The sequence below is a fragment of the Pinus tabuliformis genome, chromosome 5_2, assembly GCF_031772625.1.
Source record: "Pinus tabuliformis cultivar Carrire ecotype Pingquan chromosome 5_2, CPIR1, whole genome shotgun sequence".
In the NCBI taxonomy this organism is placed as follows: domain Eukaryota; kingdom Viridiplantae; phylum Streptophyta; class Pinopsida; order Pinales; family Pinaceae; genus Pinus; species Pinus tabuliformis.
The window spans coordinates 940,674,713-940,697,953 of record NC_142306.1 but is presented as its reverse complement, the minus strand read 5'-3'; the positions used below and the strand labels follow the sequence as shown (position 1 = coordinate 940,697,953).

At 32.5% G+C, this 23,241-nt stretch overlaps 1 protein-coding gene across 1 annotated transcript; it reads left to right on the top strand.

Moving 5' to 3' along the window:
- The first annotated feature begins 21,211 nt into the window (after positions 1-21,211).
- On the top strand, positions 21,212-21,784 carry LOC149162360 (uncharacterized). The gene is made up of 2 exons (XM_089435681.1): positions 21,212-21,329; positions 21,433-21,784. The coding sequence occupies exons 1-2, from the start codon at positions 21,245-21,247 to the stop codon at positions 21,624-21,626; spliced, it is 279 nt and encodes a 92-aa protein (XP_089291807.1). The 5' UTR covers positions 21,212-21,244; the 3' UTR covers positions 21,627-21,784.
- Positions 21,785-23,241: the final 1,457 nt, after the last annotated feature.

Below are 23,241 nucleotides of genomic sequence, written 5' to 3'. Positions count from 1 at the left end.
AAATATTTAGGTAATTTCTTAATTACTAAAGTAAAATATAAATAAAAAATCATCAAATTAGAACGATCAAGAATCATCAAATTAGAATTTTTGTTTTTTTCCTAATTGTTCAAATAGAAGTGAATGAGATATTGGAATTAGTAGAAACAATTCGTCTTGGTCAATCAAACGATAGTAACTAATGCTGTAATTTTTAATGATCAATATTTAGACAATTTCCTAATTACTAACTGAATAAAATATAGATAAAAAATCATTAAATTAGAACTATCAAGAATCATCAAATTAGAAATATTTTGCTATTTTCCTAATTGTACCAAAAGATAGTAACTAATGCTTTAATTTTTAATTATGAATATTTAGTCAATTTCTTAATTACTAACTGAATAAAATATAGAATTATCAAGAATCATCAAATTGGAACTATCTTGCTGTTTTCCTAATTGTTTAAGAGATTTAGAAACTGTATTATATTTTCTTCACAAATTTCTTAAAAGAAAAAAAAAAATTAAATTACAACCAATTTTATTATGAATAAATAATTCCAATTACATTACTCACTCATCAAATAACTATAAAAAAAAAAAAAAAAAAAATTAAAAAAAAAAAAAGAAAAAAATATTTTATTGAGAAAAAAAATTATTTTATTGTGAAAATAAAAATTTAATATAAAAACTATTTATTTAATTTTTATCCATACTTTTAGAGAACTTCATTATTTTTAATATAAAAATTAAACAAATAATATAAAAATTAATAACAAGTCAAATTTACTAACACATCAAAATAATTTACTAACACATCAAAATAACAGGGATATAAACAGAACTCTGAATTTTTTAATCATTAGTCACAAGAGTACTGCAAAAACAAATCGGGAAAATCAAGTTTTTAACGGCTCAATAGTTTTAAACATCTATATAAACGGAGAATTACGTTCAACCGTTCAATATCTACACCTGCGTGACGAAACTAAGTCACAGAAAATGGAGTACGAACGATTTCTTGAGAAACACAAATGAAGGAAAATTTTAAAAATAAATTTGTGAGACTGATGTGTTCGAATCGAATTTCAGCGTATTAATCGCCGAACCGGACCGAATTGCCGATTTTTCGAATTCTTCAGCCCGATTCGGCCGAATTTGATAACTATGCTCTAGCGTGGGCAGCCCTTATGGCCAGGTGCGACCAGTGGAAATCATTCTAATTTAAGTTGTTTTTTCTTTTATTGCTTATTTGACTACATTGTGGTTTATAACCGCCGCTTCTGTAGTAATTGGGCACTGTAAATCACAGATTTTTATTAGTTACTCTGTAAATTAATACAAATTGCTTAATTATCATTTCACGAGGATACGTAGAGTCTTTGTTTTAGGCTCAGTATTTTCTTTATGACCACTAGGCATGAATTTCTGTGTTGCGTATGCACCTGCCAACTTAAACAACGATTTCAGTAATATCTCAGATTTTCAGTAATCTGTCTCAGATTTTCAGGGCGTCGTTTTATATTTGGATTATACTCCTTGCTTGTTGTTTATCTTCTGAAATATTGACTTGTCCTAATGTTATGAACTTTGAACATTTCTATTACCTTCTAATACAAAGTTGAAGTACACTTGCATAAAATTTTTTGTTTGGTACATTGTGTTTTAAGGCTTCTATGAACAAATTTATTTTGTTTTCTGGTCTGCTGCTAGAAATGGGAAAGAACTCCTTCTATCATTCCCAGGCCGACACAGTTGTAGAGGTTACTGACTGTTCGTATGTTATGAGCTTACCATTTTTATCTATTGTTTCAATTTAAATCTTACTCTCCAACTCGTAAACTGTTTTGGAGCCTCTGTTGGTCGCAATCTATTGACTTCCTACTGCTTTAAGAACAACGTAAATTTTGTCACCAAAAACAAAATACTGTAATTTAATCTTCTCTCTAAAGCATCTTAGGCTGAGTAGATATGGGGATGGGAGTAACACCTCAACTTCTCCCTCTAGCGTCTCAGGAGCATGTACTAAATCTTCTTTTTTGGCTGTATCTCTGCCTTACAGATAATCCTCAATACGCTTCCATAACTACGACCCACAGCCTACTATGTCTGGGATAGATTTACTTTGGTTCCATGTGCTTATTGTACCAATGTTTTTCCTTCCTTCTAAAAATGTATCCATAATTGATTTTTTTTTTTATACAGAATATTATTGATACGTCTGAAGCTGATCTTATTCTTACATGTAATTCTTTGTTGTCCAGTTCTATTGTAAACCAATCTTATATGCTATATACGTCCAATTTGTAGTTTGACAAAAAATCTGTAATGTATATATATATTAGTTACCATTTCCATTAGCATAACAAAAAATCTTTACTCTAAGAGTATGGTTTAGTAACACATGGAAAAGAATATCTCTATAAAAATTCACCGTTATTCGGTGTTTCAAGGCATTCATAACATTAAAAGTTATATATATATTTTGTTTTTGAGGCTTTTGGGAGTTGCTAATTCTAAATGTGGACTATAAACAAACGTAATGCGATGTATCCGGAATATATATATAGATATATATATATATATTTTCAGAGTAGTTATAACCTTTTTTTCCAATACCAATAAGAATAGAATACAGTTCATTTTCCAAGAGATCCACAACCTCATTGATCTTTGCAATAGGCATTTTATGCCTTCTTTCCATGTGGTATTTTTTCTCAAGCGGTGTGCTTCTTTGTGGTTTTCCTTTTAACCAAAAGCTCACTTTTAACCTCAGCGATGCTTTCTGACAATCCCAACTTGGCATCTATCTCATGTAAAAAACTTAATGGATCTTTCTCTCCCATCCATTAAGTTTATCCAGAATTATTTCTAGAATTCTTATGATGGAAAAGTTATCTTATATTAATCTCATCTCTGAGTGTCCAACTTTGAAATGTTTCCAATTTATTACTCATTTATCAATAAAACATTTATATACATAATTATGTCATGACTTTTTGTCATCATAGTCTGGTTTTAGCAATTAATAAAAATACCAATATTTGTGGTGGAAGAGAGTTATTACATTTAAGAATGTGTGTATACTTTTAAGAACGCATACACATTCTTTTAAATTTATTTTTTTGGGAAGTAAAATATCTAACATATGTGTTTGCTATGTTTCCATCCTCAAATTTTAGTTTGGAATGATAAACCTAGTGGTTTGGGGCCACAAATACATGAAAGTTTCCATTTTTTAGAATGTCCTTTTATGTCTTTATTTTTTGAATTATTTTCTATAGGCTAAACAAATATATTATCCACAAAACTATAGACATATATAGAGTCTACCATGCATATTCCAAATATACAAATGTTTTTAAAAAAAATAATATTATTGACTAATTTTTATATATTTTTAACTTGGCATATATCATAGAATTAAAATACATACCTCTTATGTGTTTTCTACAAAGTTTCTCCCTTTCACCATTTTAAAAGAACATATGGTGCCTTAGCAGAAACATACCATTTTAAAAGAACATATGGTGCCTTAGCAGAAACATAGATTAACAATATGATAATGTTAAAACATTATTCTGTAACACTAATAGAACTTGTAACTTCAAGGATATCACTTTTATAATTTTAAAAATATAGAAAATTAAGATTACAAATTTTGAAAAAACAGACGTGTGGGGAACAATGCGTCTTTTACAACCTACAAAATTTTATAGAAAAATTTCATCATTTAAGTACTCAAAGGTGGCACTAAGAGAAAGATATGCACTATAATTTGGAATAATAATATCCCATTGTAAGGAAAACATCAATTACGCATAGTTTGTCAAAATTTGTATAATTATTATTGCAAAATGACCTCCCTATAAATCAATTTATCTTTTTCATAACTATTAGAATTATTATACCTGAACGTTTAGTTTTGATAGGATCAATGTTGCACGGCAACATAGTTTGTTTATTTAAATTGAAATAGAAAACTGAATTATATTGAATGGTTAGAGTTGTAAAGTTTTCATTTGTGTTGGGTCATCACTAATGCATACATGTTTTTTATTACTCATAAATGTATGATTGTATTGGTGGATTATTACATATTATAAAAAATAGAGAAATATACACTTGTATCACATATGGATGCAGATATAGAAGTCAAACATATTGTTTATGGATAAAGATTAATATTATTGGTTAATATAATATTGAGAAGAACTTTGAAAATGCCAACAAGTTGGATATGTATATTTAATGGATAATAATAAAAATAAATAAAAGTAGGTATATTTTGATACATTTTATTTGTTTGATTAATTGATTATTGCGAAAATAAAATAAAAAAATTATGAATGAAAGATATTTTAAATTTTGTAATTAAATAATGTATAAATAATAAATATAATACTAATTTTATTATGTGTTATATTTTTTTATTATATTAGCATAATTATACAAATTAAATTTTTGGTAAATTTTTGTAGACATCCAATTTTATTATAAATTTTAAATTGCTAAAAAAAACTAATTTATAAATTTATTTTAAATTATTGTTATTATTATTAATTATAAGAAGAATGAATATATAAGTGAAATGTATATAGATTAAAAAAACATGTAACAAGAATATTAACCTGATACTCATCCTTTTTTATCTAGACGATTTTTAATTTATAAATAGGTTTTGTTACAAAATTATAACTTAGTACTACCACATTCCCTAAAAACACTTTAACTATATTTATATGATGTACATCTTTTTAAATTAACCAATTTAATTAAAAAGGTAAAATATCGTATAAATACCTTAAAAAAAATCTCAATTTTTAATTTATAAATATTACTAAAAATATTTTAAAATACCATAAAAATTAAATCACTACCATCTACATAATATTTAACTATTTATTTTTAACTAAAAATATAAAAAACTTATTCCAAAATAAAATATACAATTTAATAATTATATAAAAAAAATAAAAAATATTATTAAATGAAATTTATAAGAAAATTATTATAAAAAAATTTAAAATAAATCGTCACCCATAAATATTTTTTAATTTGGAAGTTTTTCCCTTTTTAATAGAGAAGAATAAATTGAAAATGGAACAATGTAAAGCCTTATTAATAGAAATATAATTGTGGCATCATACAAAGAACGGTTTATGCTTGCTATAAATGCGTAGTTTATGTTTGTGTTACAAATTCGTAGTATAGTTGAAAAAAAAATTGTTTATAAACTTAAAAAGGATTATGTAATTATAAAGAAAATATAAAATATTGATGTGAATGTTATATATTTAGATTTTAAAATTTTAATATAATTATTAATAACTTTTTAGATGGATAAAATGAATTTAATTTTTATGAAATATTTTAAAATATTTTTAGTAGTAATTATATGTGAAAGTTTGAGATTTATCTCAAAAGTAGTTATCTTTTTATATTTTTTTTAATTAATTAACTATTTAAAAAAATGTTATACCAAATAATTAAAAATAATATTCAAAACTATATTCGCATTATATTAACAAATACGATAGCAAGTATTGATATAATATAGAAGAAATACTACCTTAACAGCACAATCAAAATATATCAACTAAACACTCAACTAGGACAATTATACTTTACTATGATAAATATAATTGAATATGCACAAGACAAGTTGGAGCTAAATATCTCACCCCCTCAGTTAACGGCTACTTGAGTTTGATCTTGTTATTTGGAAAAGTGTTCATTAGCCTCAATAATCTTTTTTGAAATCATGTATAGTCAAATCCGTCAATTTTGTCTCATAACCTTTGTAAAGGGGTACTTAGACAAGTTCAATTCCCAAGTTTCACTTCTAAATTTTAGAATCATAGATCTCTTGAATTCAATTACTGAAAAACATCAACAAGATGTCACATAATCTTGCTAGAAGACCACTCTCATGTCTCTAACAACTAATAAGGGCTCCTTCCTTAGATCCACAACTTTTAAATTAACTAGATATCCATCCATGCTAAGCTTTACTTTCACTGAATCTCTTGAAAATACATATGCTTCCGAGCACAATCAATTGATTGTTTGTAATCACTAAATTACTAATTATTCTATGAATGTGCTTGCATCTACTCCCATACATTAATGCCTAACACTATACTAACATATTTGGTAGATACAGAATATATCCAAAACCAGTCTTACAACATAACCTGCATCATATGATTTTAAACATAAACCCAAAATTTATTTTATTCAAAATAATATGATCATATTGCTATTTTAAACCTATTAAGCACAAAATTTCTTTTATTAAAAATAATATAAGCATATTACTACTGATAAATCCTCCAACGGGCTTCTGCAATTGGATGCTGATCAGTAAAAAATTATCTGGGTACTACATAAGTTCACCATATAGATAAATAGACTCAAACCCACGGAACATTGGAGTTGTTCTAGTTCCTTTTCTCAAAATGATATCCCTAATGATGGATAAGTAGATTTCCATTTTAGTCATATTTCCCACAAATAGATTGAATAAATTATGATGAACCCTTCGACTAATAACATAACTGCATAGTTTTCCAAGCCTTGAATCATACATACCCATCATCATTGTATCCGGCACATTGTTCCATTTGCAGTGGGACAAGAATTCATCATTTTCCTCCAAACCCATTTCCAACTCCTTGAGCTTGATGCCGAATGAAATATATGGCACAAATCACTCCATCTACCCATGCCTTGCCTTGATTCAACTGCACAACATAGAACTATATAGTCAGATGCAAATTTGAAACCCTTCAAGCAATACAGAAAAAAAAAAAAACAAAAAGAAGAAGAAGATAAAAAAAATCGGACACAACCTTTTACACAAATAACACCCAACGTTGTTTTTCATTGAACATCATGAGAGCCGCAAAGGTCATGAGCTTCATTCGAATAAATTATAGAGCTAGTAGACCATTATAGTTTATAAAGAACATTTGCATATTTGTGAGGCCATGGAATAAATATGCATATATAGAATCAAATGTGATCCTAGCAAAAAATTATCAATTCGATATTCATCATTTTGCTTAAAATTGGGAAACAACCCCGATAATAAATTCCTGTGTGCCCTAATGGATGTCAGTGAATTACATTGTTGGAGAAATAAACATGGGCATAATTAATCAGTGGTTACACAAAATATACCAATTCCAGCACTAACCCACCAAATGAATAATATGTTTCCTAGTGTAACCTATTTATACCACAAATTTCTTTCACATTGCTCACATATTTTATACAACCAATTTCTATTTTGAACAGTTTAAAAATATTACGCACTACACACTCAAAATTATATTTCTATTATATTGAACACATATATAAATATGTCAAGTATTTTTCTCAAATATAAATATTATCTTAACTATCAAATTAATTAGTTTAAAAAATATCTCAACAAAACATTAAAATAAGAGCTATTTTAGTTGGACCAAAATTTTCAAATCCAAGTTATAATAAGCAAAAAAAAATCACTTCAAAATTAAATATTATGATGAAAAATATTTTTAAATATGCACAAGATAAGTAGAGTTAAATGTCTGCGAAAAATCAGTGAAATTTTTTTGACATGTGGTATTAATAACCCATCATATTGACTCATCATATTGTAACAAAACCTATTTACAAGTTAAGAATCTCTATCATTAAGAATCATGTTATATGTTTTCTAAAATGTATATATAGTTAACTCATATATTTAATAATAGTAATAATAATAATTTTAAAATAAAGTTACAATTTGGTTAGTTTTATTATTTTTTACAAATTTGGTGTAATGTCCCCAAAAAAACCGTAAATATTTTATTTTACCACAGTAAGAAACAAACCCTAACTACCTCCCCTAGTTGTGAATGCTCCAAGGAAAAGGGAGTGGGGGGAGGGGAAAAACCGTGCTGAAGAGTCAAACGGTGGGTGAGCTAAGTTTGGTGATGACCAGATAGCAACAACACTTAGTGCAGAGACTTGCAGAAGACAGTGGTCTTGTGAGCAAGCTTGGGGGGAGACTTGGACCTGATGGCAAGTCTCATGGTTGGGAAGAAATGAAATACTACAAGTAATAAAAATAACATCTTCAATTGAGTTATAATATTAACACACGACAGGTAAGTAACCACTCTACAATAATCTTTATTCTCCTGACACAAACTGTTGATTCTGGTAATGAATAACTGCAAATAGTAAAGTACAAGAATAAATTGCATCCTACAAGATCCTACGTATAATATGTGACTGATGTCTATAACTAAAAGTTGTAACGATTTTGTTAATTACAGTGAGGATAGTTCGTGTGTAGTTTATACATACAAAATATTATGTATGATTAGTGACCTATGAAAGTAAACTGAATTGTAACAATTCTGTATTCACTATAATTAAATTGAACAAGAACATGTGGAGTACGTAGGAGCATGACATACCTAGATATAGACCAATAGGCTAATTGAGCATATAATCCTTAAAACAAACACGTAAAGGAAAGGATAGTTGAAGACACCGTCATACAATAGATTAATTATATGTAATTAGAAACTAAATGAAAGGATTGAAATAAAAATTTCCCATATAGTGAAATAAAACTATATATAATTCCTGTAGGAAATATTTAAAATTAACTATTCATTTACCATATAAACCCTTGCAATTTTCTGTTCATAACCTTGCCCGAGAACAACATTAAAAGTCCATAACACTACTTGCTAATACAATAACTGGATGAGTATAAAAACAACGATACAACCACATGTTAAGATATAGCAACACAGGAAAAATAATCACCGAGACTATAATGAAGTCAAGAATTTTCATCGAACAGTCTGGTTCCAAATCAAGGAGGGTTTCATCCCTTCAATGTTATTTAACCAAATAAACCAGTTCAAATAAAAGAATTTAGAAACCAATTACTAAGCAGATGATAGTCTAATACAGAATCTGCGTATGAATAAGCGATTCATTCCAATCACAATTCCATCCATGCTCGCCAACAAGCCAGACTCTGGGAGGTAGCCCAACCTGAGGACGAGTAGATGGGAAAGGTTTATAACTCTATAAAAAAAAAGCTCCTTCAAACTTCTTAAATCAGTCCAAAATACAACATAACAGAGTAGTCGCCTTTAAGGCTAGCTATTCCGGTCTTTAAGACGGATAAGGCTACAACTAGAGGTGTCACCGCAACAAACCGGGATCTGATCTCAGATTTTCTAAAGCAGAGCAACTCTGAAAACATTAAAAAGTATAGAATGGGTAAAGAAAAATGAAAACTGATAGAAATAATGCCTGACGGCAATACCAAATATTTTCTCAACATATCAGTCATGTTCAGAGATCAGGCACAATCACAAGCAATCATATAAAACCCTCACCGACAATCCTGACCAGTGATTTTAAGAGAAACGGGGACCATAACAGTATTCCATCTAACTGCAACACCAAATATTAAACCAAACAGGAAATGTTCATTGTTACAACAACTCTCAGGCAAGTAATAGCAGAGACTTACCTGTTAACTGGTTGACAGTGGAACCAAGAAAGGAATCATGAAGCCCCGAGGAAATGCTAAGCAAATCATGAATTCTTGGGAAAACCTGCAACCAAACGGACAACACAAGTAAATTGATGCATGGCCATAGAACTTCAAAGGAATAAATCGATCGGGGTTGAAATCCTTAACCTCACCTGGGGTTTGCTGCACTCGCAAGGAGACCCAATCTGTAACGGCCATGGCATACTTTAACCCTCTGCAAAACTTTTGAGATGGTAACCCAATGTACAAAGCCGAGCTCACCCAAATGAAAAATGGCAGCGGCAAGCATCAAGTAGTTGGGGCACGAAATGAGGCACTTCACCCATAAGGATAGCAAAGAGGGACTCTATAGACAGCTCAACTGTCATATTTTAGGCCTAGAATCCTCACCATAGATGCGGTAGTAGTAACGAGGGGGCAAGATAGCTGGAGGATGGCCAGAGCCAGCTCATGCCATGATCCGTGGTAGAGCAAATTCATTAATGTCAAATTAAAGTGCAAGGCCATATGTTGTACAACCATTCCCGGTGACTTACAACCAAGGCATGGTGGAGTTAAACCCGACACCAAAATCAAACAAGTCATATGTGTGTTTGTGCATACTGTTTATAATCCTTGACTTTAAACATTGATCCCATCATTACATTAATGACTACGTTGATCAAACTATAATCATGTTGCAACAAGTTAAGTTAGTCATAATTTTTTTTATTATGTTGTATTCTATTAAGAATTACTAAATTAACATAATGGAAGTGTGACATTTGGCAATGTGAGATATATCAAAAAATAAACGCTTGTAAATTGATGCTTATATTATAATATTTCTTGCTACAATTAAATGTTGATATTTCTTACTACACTTCAAATGTTGTTAATATTAATTTTCAAAACTTCAAAATCATATTCTAAAAGTGCCCATATTGGCTTCTCAAAATCTAAAATCTACCCAAAGTGTCAATATAGACTTCCAAAAATAGTCCATAACTACCAATATCAAATCAAGAAGTGAAAATTTGACTGAAAATATATTGCCACTTATTGAATTACACTTTTCCCTTTAGAAACCTCAATTCTGGATTTTAGAAAGGTTGTTTCTGACCTCAAGACTGTCACCCTGGAAAGTATTCCAGTGGTTCATAATTTTGCAGATGTGTTCCCTGAAGAAATACTAGGACTGCCACCCAAGAGAGACATAGATTTCACTATTGAGCTAGTGCCAGGGGCAGCCCCGATTTCCCGAGCCCCTTATCGTATGAGTACACCAGAACTGGCAGAACTAAAAATGCAATTGCAGGAGCTGCTGGATAAAATTTACATCTGCCCTAGTGTGTCACCTTGGGGAGCCCCCGTGTTGTTCATCAAAAAGAAGGATGGAACCCTTCGTATGTGCATGGACTATCGTCAACTGAATAAGTTGACTATAAAAAACAAGTATCCATTGCCTCGCATAGATGAACTATTTGATCAGGTAAAAGGGGCAACAGTATTTTCAAATATTGATTTACGATCTGGATACCACCAGATCAGAATCAAGGAGGAAGATATAGCTAAGACTGCCTTTAGGACTCGCTATGGACACTACGAGTTTGTAGTGTTACCCTTTGGGTTAACCAACACCCCCGCGACCTTTATGTGTTTAATGAACAATATATTTCATTTGTATTTAGATAAATTTGTGTTAATTTTTATTAATGATATAATCATATATCTCAAAGTATTGAGGAACAGAAGGAACATCTCAGGCTCATATTGCAAACCCTCCGGGAACATCAACTGTATACTAAATATAGCAAGTGTGATTTCTTTAAGGAGCAGATTTAGTACTTGGGCCACATTATTACTAAAGATGGAATCACGGTAGATCTCGAGAAAATAAGGACCATAATGGAATGGCCAGTGCCAAAGGACGTAGCGGATATAAGATCTTTCATGGGTTTGGCAGGATACTATAGATGGTTTGTGGAAGGATTCTCTAGAGTAGCCTATCCTATCACCTCCCTACAGAAAACGGGAAAAACTTTTAAATGGACTTCAGAATGTCAAAAAAAAATTGAGCAACTTAAGCATCTACTCACCACCGCACCTATTTTAAGCATAACAGATCTAAGTAAGGATTATGTGGTGTGAACAGATGCGAACAAGGAAGGGGTAGGTGGAGTACTAATGAAGGATGGAAAGGTAATCACCTATGAGTCTAGGAAACGAAAGGAACACGAGTAGAAGTATTTCGCTTATGATTTAGAATTGGTAGTCATCATTCATGCCTTGAAGATGTGGCATCACTATTTGATGGGTAGAAAGTTTCTGTGAATGACGAACCATCACAGTTTTACTAATTACTTCAATCAGCCTACTTTAAATGCTAGGCAGGCTCCGTGGGTAGATTTCTTAAGTGGATTTGATTTCTAGATTAAACATCTGAAAGGGAAAGAAAACCGGGTAGCTAACGCTTTAAGTCGAAAGATAAATTGTCTCCATGAAATTTCTTACAACAAAGGGTGGACTACTTTCGACGAGCTAATTAAAAGAGCAGCAAAGCAGGATTAGAAATATCAACAAATAGAACAACGAGTTCAAAACTCAACCAGTCATGAATATCAGCAAGGATATGTGATGGATTATGCAGGTATGATGAGTTATAAGAGAAAACTATATGTACCCAACCAAGATAATAATAAAAGTCTGTTTTTCGATGAATTTCATAAAAGTCCCTATGCAAGACACCCGGGGTACCAAAAACTAATTACGGCACTTTGAAAGGAGTATTATTGGCCCGGCATGAAAAATAATGTAGTAGAATATTTGACACATTGCTTGGAATGTCAACAAGTTAAAACAGAACATCAACACCCTGTTGGGTTACTACATCCACTACCAATTCTGGAGTGGAAGTGGGAGACTATCTATTTGGATTTTATCATAGGGTTACCCGAATCTAAAAAACACGACTCAATCATGGTGGTGGTAGACAAGTTAAGCAAAGCAGCCAATTTTATACTAGTATAGTCCACCTTTAGAGTAGTACAGATTGCCAATATTTTCATGCAAAACATTTTTAGGTTGCATGGGTTACCAAAAACTATAATTTCTGACCACGATGTAAAGTTTACATCAGCTTTTTGGAGAACCCTGTTTGAAGGGTTAGGTACTCAATTAAATTTTAGTACTGCCTATCACCCTCAGAGAGATGGACAAACAAATCGGGTGAACCAGGTAGTAGAGGATATGCTAAGATCATATGTAATGCAGCAACCATCTAAATGGGAAGACTACCTGCACCTGGTCAAATTTTCTTATAATAATGGCTACCATACTTCCTTACAGATGAGCCCGTTTGAAGTGTTGTACGGACGTAAATGCCGTACACCATCCAGTTGGGGGGAACCAGAGGACAAGTTGATGTTGGGACCCGAGATGTTAAAAGAGATGGAAGAAATGGTTAAGAAGGTACGTTCCAACTTAAAGGCGGCCCAAGATAGGCAAAAGAATTTCACCGACCAAAAAAGGAATTTTAGAGAATACCAAGTAGGGGATCATGTATATGTGAGAATACGAGCTAAAAAGAGTACGTTACAATGGAGCGGGTGTGCTAAGCTGGCACCCCAGTTTTGTGGACCATTTCAAATTTTAGCAAGGGTCGGGCCAGTGGCATACTAGCTCGCCTTACCAAGCCATATTCGGGTCCACAATGTCTTTCATGTGTCAGCATTGAAAAGATACGTTTATGATCCTAAGAACATAGTCAGTTGGAAAGATATACAGGTAAGAAAGTATCTTAGGTAGGCCAAATAATTTTGATGATAAGGAAAAACTAATTCAAATTACTGTTTGTTTCAGGTCGAGCCAGAAGGAGAATTCTTGGTCGAGCTGCTAAATATACTCGATCAGGGAGAAGTAATGTTGCGGAAATGAGCTATCACCCAGGTTAAAGTCCAATGGTAGCAATTTGGGTTGGATGAGGCTGCCTGGGATGATGAACAACTCATGAAATAAGCATATCCAGGGCTGTTTGCGGTCGAAAAACATCAGGACAATGTTTGATTTCAGGGAGGGGAGATGTAATGTCCCCAGAAAACTGTAAATATTTTATTTTACCACAGTAAGAAACAAACTAGATATTATTGTTATTATTTGTTTAAAGTGATTAATGTTGTTAATTATTAAAGAAAGGAAATGGTTTGAATATTAACAGACCTTGTAACTTCTCATAACAAGGAAGTTAGGAAAGGCAGTTGCCAAAAACCCTAACTACCTCCCCTAGTTGTGAATGCTCAAAGGAAAAGGGAGTCGGGGGAGGGGAAAAACCATGTTGAAGAGTCAGGCGATGGATGAGCTAAGTCTGGTGATGACCAAATAGCAACAAAATTTAGTGCAGAGACTTGCAGAAGACAGTGGTCTTGTGAGCAAGCTTGGGGGGAGACTTGGACCTGACGGCAAGTCTCATGGTTGGGAGGAAACGAAATACTGCAAGTATTACAAGTAACATCTTCAGTTGAGTTATAATCTTAACATGGGACAAGTAAGTAACCACTCTAGAAAAATATTTATTATGTTGACACAAACTCTTGATTCTGGTAATGAATAACTACAAATAGTAAAGTACAGGAATAAATTGCATCCTACAAGATCCTGCATATAATATGTGATTGATGTCTATAACTAAAAGTTCTAATGATTCTGTTAACTATAGTTAGGATAGTTCAGGTGTAGTTTATACATACAAAATATTATGTATGATTAGTGACCTAAGAAAGTAAACTGAATTGTAACAATTCTGTATTCATTGTCATTAAATTGAACAAGAACATGTGGAGTACGTAGGAGCATGGCATACATAGATATAGACCGATAGGCTAATTGAGCCTATAATCCTTAAAAAGAAACAAGTAAAGGAAAGGAGAGCTCAAGACGCCATCATACAATAATTATATGTAATTAGAGACTAGATGAAAGGATTGAAATAAAACTTTCCCATATAGCGAAATAAAACTATATATAATTCCCGTAGGAAATATTTAGAATTAACTGTTCATTTACCATATAAACCCTTGCAATTTTCTGTTCATAACCTTGCCCGAGAACAACATTAAAAGTCCATAAGACTACTTGCTAATACAATAATTGGACGAGTATAAAAAAAATGATACAACCACATGTTAAGATATAGCAACACGAGAAAAATAATCAAGGAGGCTTTCATCCCTTCAATGTTATTTAACCAAATAAACCAGTTCAAAGCAAAGAATTCGGAAACCAATTACTAAGCAGATGATAGTATAATTTAGAATCTGTGTATGAATAAGTGATTCATTCCAATACAACAATTCTATCCATGCTCACCAAGAAGCCAGACTCTGGGAGGTAGCCCAACCCAAGGAAAAGCAGATGGAAAAGGTTTATAAATCTATAAATAAAAAACTCCTTAAAAGTTCTTAAATCAGTCCAAAATACAACATAATAGAGTAGTCACCTTTAAGGCTAGCCATTACAGTCTTTAAGATTGATAAGGCTACAATTGGAGGTGTCACTGTAACAATCCTGGATCTGATCTCAGATTTTCTAGAGCATAACAACCCTAAAAACATTACAGAGTATAGAATGGGTAAAGAAAAACAAAAAATGATAGAAATAACACCTGATGGCAATACCAAGTACTTTTTCAACATAGCAGTCATGTTCAGAGATCAGGCACAATCACAAGCAATCGCATAAAACCCTCACCGACAATCCTAACCAGTGATTTTAAGAGAAACAGGGACCATGACAGTATTCCATCTAACCGCAGCACCAAAAATTAAACCAAATGGAAATGTTCGTTGTTGCAACAATCCTTAGGCAAGTAATAGCAGAGACTTACATGTTAACTGCTTGGCAATGGAGCTGAGAAAGGAATCACGAAGCCCCAAGGAAATGCTGAGTGAATCATGCATTCTTGGGAAAACCTACAACCAAACAGACAGCACAAGTAAAATTAATGCATGGCCATGAAACCTCAAAGGAATAACTCGAGCGAGGCTGAAATCCTTAACCTCACCTGGGGTTTGCTGCATTCGCAAAGAGGCCTGATCTATAATGGCCATGGCATACTTCAACCCTTTGCAAAACTGTCGAGATGGTAACCCAGTGTGCAGAGCCAAGCTAGCCCAAACGAAAAATGGCAGTAGTAAGCATCGAGTAGCGGGGACACGAAATGAGGCACTTCACTTGTAAGGATAGCAAAGAGGGACTCCAGAGCAAGCTCAATCGTCAGATTTCAGGCCTAGCATCGTCACCATAGATGCGGTGATAGGAATGAAGGGACGGGACAACTAGAGGATTGCCAGAGCCTGCTCATGCCATGATCCATGGTAGAGAAAATCCATTAATGTCAAATTAAAGTGAAAGGCCCATATGTTGTACAACCATTCCCAATGACTTACAACCAAAGTACAATGGAGTTAAGCCTGACAGCAAAATCAAACAAGTCATATGTGTATGAGTGCATACTGTTTATAATCCTTGACTTTAAACATTGATCCCATCATTACATTAATGACCGTGTTAATCAAACTATAATCATGCTACAACAAGTTAGGTTAGTCATAATTTCTTTTTATTATGTTGTATTCTATTAAGAATTACTAGATTAACATAATGGAAGTGTGACATTTAACAATGTGAGATATATCAAAAAATAAATTTTTGTAAATTGATGCTTATATTATAATATTTCTTGCTACAATTAAATGCTGATATTTCTTGCTACACTTTAAATGTTGATAATATTAATTTTCAAAACTCCAAAATCATATTCTCAAAATGCCCATATTGGGTTTTCAAAATGTAAAATCTACCCAAAGTTACAATACAAACTTCCAAAAATAGTCTATAACTACCCATATGAAATCAAGAACTGCAAATTTGACTGCAAATATATTGGCACTTATTGAATTACACTTTTCCCTTTAGAAACCTCAATTTTGGATTTTAGAAAGGTTGTTTCTGACTCATCTTTAAAGAGATTTAGATTGTCATTAATTTAAATTTAATGAAGTAGATGTCAAATATATTGAAATGATACATTTTTCAATGTGATTATATGGTTATGGAGTTATAAAGTTTTTATTAATTTTTAGCTTTATTAATAATTGTGGTTATTTTAGAATATAATTTCTAGAATTTTAATTTGATTATCACTAATTATTAAGTGTATGATAGATATTTATCCTCCACAAAATATTTTAGAATATTTTTAATCGAGTCATAAATTGTTTTTAGTAATAATCATAAATCAAAGGTTGAGATTTATCTCAAAAGTAATTAAGCATTTTATATCCATTTAACAGGTTAGAAATCTCTATGAAATCTCTATGGTAAAGAGTACCCAATTTCCATAGTTAAGAAAATTGTTACATCTTTTTTAAAATGTAAATATGTTTGATTCATATATTATTTTTTTATAATTAATAATAATAATAATAATAATTTAATTATAGTTATATATATATATATATATATATATATATATATATATATATATATATATTTGAAATTTTGGTATATTATGAGGGAAGTGTTTTGATGCCTTTTGGACATTTACCAGCCATTTAATTTATACAAATATGTTAATTTTATTGAAAATTTCCTTAAAATTATGAGAATTATATTTGACAATTAAAAGTGAGATCTTTATAGACTTAATATACATCTTTATAGACTTAATTGTATATTAGTAATACATTGTTAAACATTAAGTAGCTAAAAATGTTTTTTTAAACATAAACATGATGTTCCCTCACCACTATCAAACTTTAAAAATATATATATTTATTATAAAATTAATCTAGTTTTAAAAAATGTTGCTTCTAGTAAATTGAAATTTACTTATAATTAATATCAAATTTATAAGAATTTTTGAAACTCAAAAATGTTTATTTGTTTTACCTACATAAAGTTAGCTTTTAATTTAATATTTAAAAAGTAAAAAAAAAAATATAGAAATTCTAAGTTTGCACCAGTAAATTATGTGGGGGCAAAGTAAAGTGTTCCCAAATTTTATGGAAATAAATTATATTGAAATTTAAAAGGCCAAACTTTATCGAAATAAATTATCATAAATCAGTAAAACAAAGTGAATCTTGTCAAAGTGAAATTATTATTTCTAATTTTTTTGTGTAAAGGAATTATTGTAAAGTAGCAAATAAAGTGTTATTGTTTGTTGGTAAAATTACAGAGATTAACATTGTAAAAATGAATTTTAGAAATAGTAAATAAAGTAAAAAAATTCTAGATAAAACATATCAAATGAATTACACTAAAACAATAAACAATGGCAGTGCTTTTGTATATTTTATATTGTTTTAATTAAAAAATATTATATATCATTATAATGTAATTAAATATTAATTTTAAAATTAAATATTTTTAAAAATAAACATATATTTGTATATAAATAAATATATATCGATAGATATATATTTTTAAAATGAAAATTCAAAAAAATACCACACAAACATCAATTTGATGAATCTCCAGTCACTCAAAATATATTCTATTAATTGTTGAATGAGGAAATTACACACATATTTATACAATTAATAGTCTCAAGATAGGAATGCTATCTTAGACGTACAATAGTGTGGTTGAGAGATTCTCTCAACCACACACAAAACTAGGAGAAACTATATTCTAGCTTATTCCTATTATGTAGGAACAAACTCCTCAATTAGAAAATTACAACCATAGACAAGTAGGAATTAATTATTTCCAACTCCCCCCCTTAATGACTACTTGTCATGATAGTCAAATTCACCATCATCACACGAATTGCATGTACAAAACCTCCAAAAACACAATCTGCCGCCCTCGGACAGATCCACAACTTCTTCGATCCCACGGATCCCCTTGAAGGTGAATTGGCGCGATCCTGAATGGAAAAACCCGCACCCATTGGCGCGATTAATGGCCTAACAGACGCGCCAGTTGGCCTTCCTAGCATTGTTGTTAGCGCGAAAAACGCCAATCCCCTTCTACTCAGAGAGAATCATCTGAGTCTGAGCCAGGTGTTCTGCAGTCCACCTGCTCCTACGAGCACAAAGCTCTCATGTACACACAGCCACAAAGGCACTTTAAGCCACACAGGCAAGCTAGCTTCAAAAGGCACTTCAGCCTCAAAGACCATATATATGGTTTCTGGCTCACCACCAACCATTCAGCCACAAAGGCAAGCTGGCCACAAAGGCACTTCAGTCACAAAGACTATATAGATGGTTTCTGGCTCACCACCAACCCTCACTTTCAAGTGATAAAAGATGATTTTAGGCTGACCATAAACCATTACAAAGTGGTTTTAAGATCACCACGAACTTTCAAATGCCTTTACAAGGCTTACATTCAACATTTGGAGTTTCTGGTACATACAATGACTATTACAATAACATGCTAGGGAGTCTATTCCACAAACCACACTAAGTCAAACAAAAAATCTACTTTGTTGTCCACCATAAACGTTGTCGTTGCTCCTTTCATATCACTGTTGCACAAAATTAATATTTGGTGCAATTCAACCTTGTTACCCACCACATTTGCATCATCTTTCTGATTTAATTGTCTTGGATTTACCTGCATGATTTGTTAGAGTAGCTAATTCTAACAAAATCACTCCATTGAGTTAGCTAAGCTCAATTATTATAATTCCAAAACATTTATAAATACCACATTTTACTATTGTAGTGGCAGCGTATTACCAAAGAAATTCAAACGCAACTATTATGGCTTGTCCATCACCATGCTAACTGGCCCTCATTTCAAACTAATGGCCTCCATAGCACCTTGCCAAGTGAAAGAAATCCTCCTCCCAGGCTTTCTCTGCCTCCAGGGAAGTCTCCGGTTTTCTTTTCACTACTGTTTGAAACTACTAATCTACACACGTGATGATCTGATGATCTCACAATGATGGAAACTCTTCCACCACAACCAGATGTAAATACTCCTCAACCAACGAGGAGTATTTAATCTACTCCAATTTCCGGTGCTTCGATCTCGTGGATTGAAACTCACACAGGTTGGCCTATGCAGGTCCGGTGATTTGGCTGCAGAATCTGGCTGATGATCCAATTCTGCATGTCTCGCCACGTTCTTGATCTTGTACGCCCACACACTGGGCATCAGCCTCACCCTGAAACCTCCCATCGTCTCACCAGCATGATGCGCACATTAACCAGCACAACCGGCCTGTATTTCTTTCTGGGTTGGTGAAGGAACTCGCCGTAGTCCCTTCTGCCTTCATCAGTCTTGTGAAGTTGAAGGACAAGTGGCCGTCTATTAGAAATACCTGATCCACACGGTAAAAAATCCCTTCCAACAATACTCTCCAACACAGAGTATTTCTGGAAACTCTGTCATTCGACTCGAGTCATTTCAACCGGAGTCTACCGCCCCATCATTCGACTCGAGTCATTTCAACCGGAAACAAATTCTCTTGGCAGTCTACCGCCACAGATCACCTCCGCTTCTCTGCACTTCCATGATCGGCTCCCGTAGAGATCAGACGAGGGCAACGGAGACTGCGGGATCCATTCGTGGAGCTGCTGCATCCTCCTACGAGATGCATCACTCAACCTGTGTAGATGGCTCATCAAGGCAACCAAGATTTGACAACAACACGATGCTCCCAGCAGCCATACCAGGTGTTTTCTCCAACTCGGGGCATCTCTCCTTCTACATGGCAGGACTAAAAAATGGACAAACAAATATTAAATCCTATGCCCAGGAAGGGCCAAGCCCAGGAGGGGCCAGGCCCTCACGGGCTCTGATACCAAGATAAAATTGCAGTCACTCAAAATATATTCTATTAATTGTTGAATGAGGAAATTACACACATATTTATATAATCAATAGTCTCAAGATAGGAATGCTATCTTAGACGTACAGTAGTGTGGTTGAGAGATTCTCTCAACGACACACTAAACTAGGAGAAACTATATTCTAGCTTATTCCTATTATGTAGGAACAAACTCCTCAATTAGAAAATTACAACCATAGACAAGTAGGAATTAATTATTTCCAACTTCACCACTATAAGAGTAAAGTGATGATTCAAGAAGACATCATACCAACATCAAAAAGGCATCATACCAACATCAATTTTCTATATGACCTAAATTAATGAATGATTAATTTATATAGAAAAACCTAAATTAATGAGTGATTAATTTATATAAAAATGAAATCATAGGTTACATTGCAACAAATATATAGAATTCAACATTAAACTCTCCATTTCGATCACCATCACTATCACCTCTGTCAAATTGCACCACAATTTTGAGGTCGGGATTACATCTGTTCCTTTAATATACAAAACTGAGAGTGATGCTTCTACACAGTCGATCTCGAAACAAACTAGAATTATTAGTCCGACTCAGCGACTTATCAGATGCGTTGACATTGAAAAGTTTTGGACAAATAGTTACAGTTAGCTATTTGTCGCTTTGTCCTTCAGTCAATGTACTTTGTGCACCATAATAGGTCCATTCTCCCATAAGTTTCCAAATTTTAGTGCGTACCTCTAATTCCCACTCACTTTTTAACTTTTTCTCAATTATTCGACATCTTCATGATTACCCACACTATGGATAATCTAGTTCCTTTGGGATGGTTTTCTATATAACTCCAGTCGGCTCTTCCACATTTTTAAACCTGTGAACGCTCAGGAATGAAAACCTGCGGGGCAGATAGGTTCCCAGCTGCAATGGCCAGAGCGGCCGTTTTGTTGGTGCTGCTGCTGATGGCCCGAAATGGTATGTAAATTTGATTTTTCTGATTCCAAATGAATATTTATACTTGATATTTGAATTTGAATTTTGTGGGTGTGTTTATTTGTTAATGTGATTTATTTGGCAGAGTTTGGGATTGGGGTTTATGCTCTTATTTGCGAGAAAGAAAGTAGAAAAGGGGGCAGCGCATATTGTCCAGATGATGAAGATGACTGCGCTAAGATCTGCATAAATAAAGAAAAAGCCAACAACGGTAAGTGCCACGCCTCGGGTTGCTTCTGCTACTTCGACCGCTGCACTGCCACGGATCTCATAAACTGATTCTATATGTAAGCTAATGTGTGCAGAAGGAAGATACTTAATATTAATATGCTTATGGCACTGATAGTCTACTGCGTTAAATAAATCGTTGTGTTGAATAAAGGGATTCTATTTGTGATCCCTTGTGTAAGACTCTGTTATTAATATAATCATAGACCATATTATGTATATATGAGCATTACATCAATGAATTCTCTACATGAATGAATGTTTATCATATCGTGTTTTCCACAGAATGAATGTTATAATGAATGATTTTGACATTTGCTACAACGTTAAAGATTGTTTTTTCTTATGTGTAAATTTTGTTGTTCGCCGAAACAAGTCGGGAATAGGCAGAATATGTAAACATGCAAATGAAGCTGAAGCTCAGCAACGATAAATTTTACTGTACCAGAAGAAAGCCTTCACATATCAAAATATAAGCCTACGCTAGTTGTGATCATAATATATATTTTGTTACAGATGCTTGTTGTAATCGCAATATCTATTTGATTAAGGGAATTTGGATTAACGGAATTTGGAAATTTTGGATTTCATCGCTGAAACAGACAGCGACCTGACCTCGATATAGGGCCAACCTTGTCAATCCTATGTTGCACGGACTGATCCCATGTACTATCCCACGCACTCATCTGCTTACGGAACGTTTACAAAGGAATTCTGCCAAAGCGAATTCTGCTAAAACAGATGACCAGCCAATCTAAACGAACAAGCTGTGGATGAACTTATTATAAGAGATCAATCTCATCAACCTCCATCGCCTTTAGGTAACCCAAATTTAGCACCCCAGCATTAAGATCCTAGTGGTGTGGTGTAGTTATGTTAGTATTACGGAAATGTGATTTTTCACTTTTGTTTGACCTTGGATACATTCAATATTTAGAATGTTTCTTTTTATATGAATGGCCAGTAGAACTGATAGGATCATGTATCTATTTATTTATATGGAATTGTCTTAATAAAATGACTAGTAGTTTATTGATTATGAACAACGACTTAATTTAGTGGTTTGAAGAGCTCATATGGATGGTGGTTAAGGAATTGTGGATGTAGGGAATGATCCATCATTAGAATTGTGGATTTAGGGAATTATCCATCATTAGAGTGGTATATTAGTGACGTTATGTGATTGGTTGTTGTTTAGCAATTGACTTCACGAGATTCTAGAGGTTATGTGATTTGGTGTAGTCTAATAATTGGTTTCAGGAGATCTGAGTTCTAGATTGAACTAGGAATTCAATGCTACACATTTAAGGTATTTAGGAAGATTAGAGACAGCTTCATGGAGTCCAACTTACAAGATTCCAAAATTGTTAGAGATGTAGAGGAAGACTCAACGACATAATAGTTGGAAAATTTAATTTCTATTTGTCTTGTGTTTAATGTGTAATATTTCTAATCAATAAATATATTGTTCATTGCAATTAAGTTGTAGTTAAGCTCCAAGGTTTAGGTGTGGTTAATATATCTTCTCAACTACATAGATTGATTAGTTAGGATAATTAATCTATCTTAAGAAATATATGATATTGTTATGGTAATATGTAGAAAATATTTCTTATTTGTGTTGTGCTTAATGTGTAATGTTCCTTGTGAATAAATATATTGTTCA

Excerpts from the sequence above, each read along its gene's own strand:
- LOC149162360 (XM_089435681.1), top strand. The coding sequence starts at position 21,245 with ATGAAAACCTGCGGGGCAGATAGGTTCCCAGCTGCAATGGCCAGAGCG. Across the intron at positions 21,330-21,432 it reads GCTGCTGATGGCCCGAAATG|AGTTTGGGATTGGGGTTTAT; the intron begins GTATGTAAATTT and ends TTTATTTGGCAG.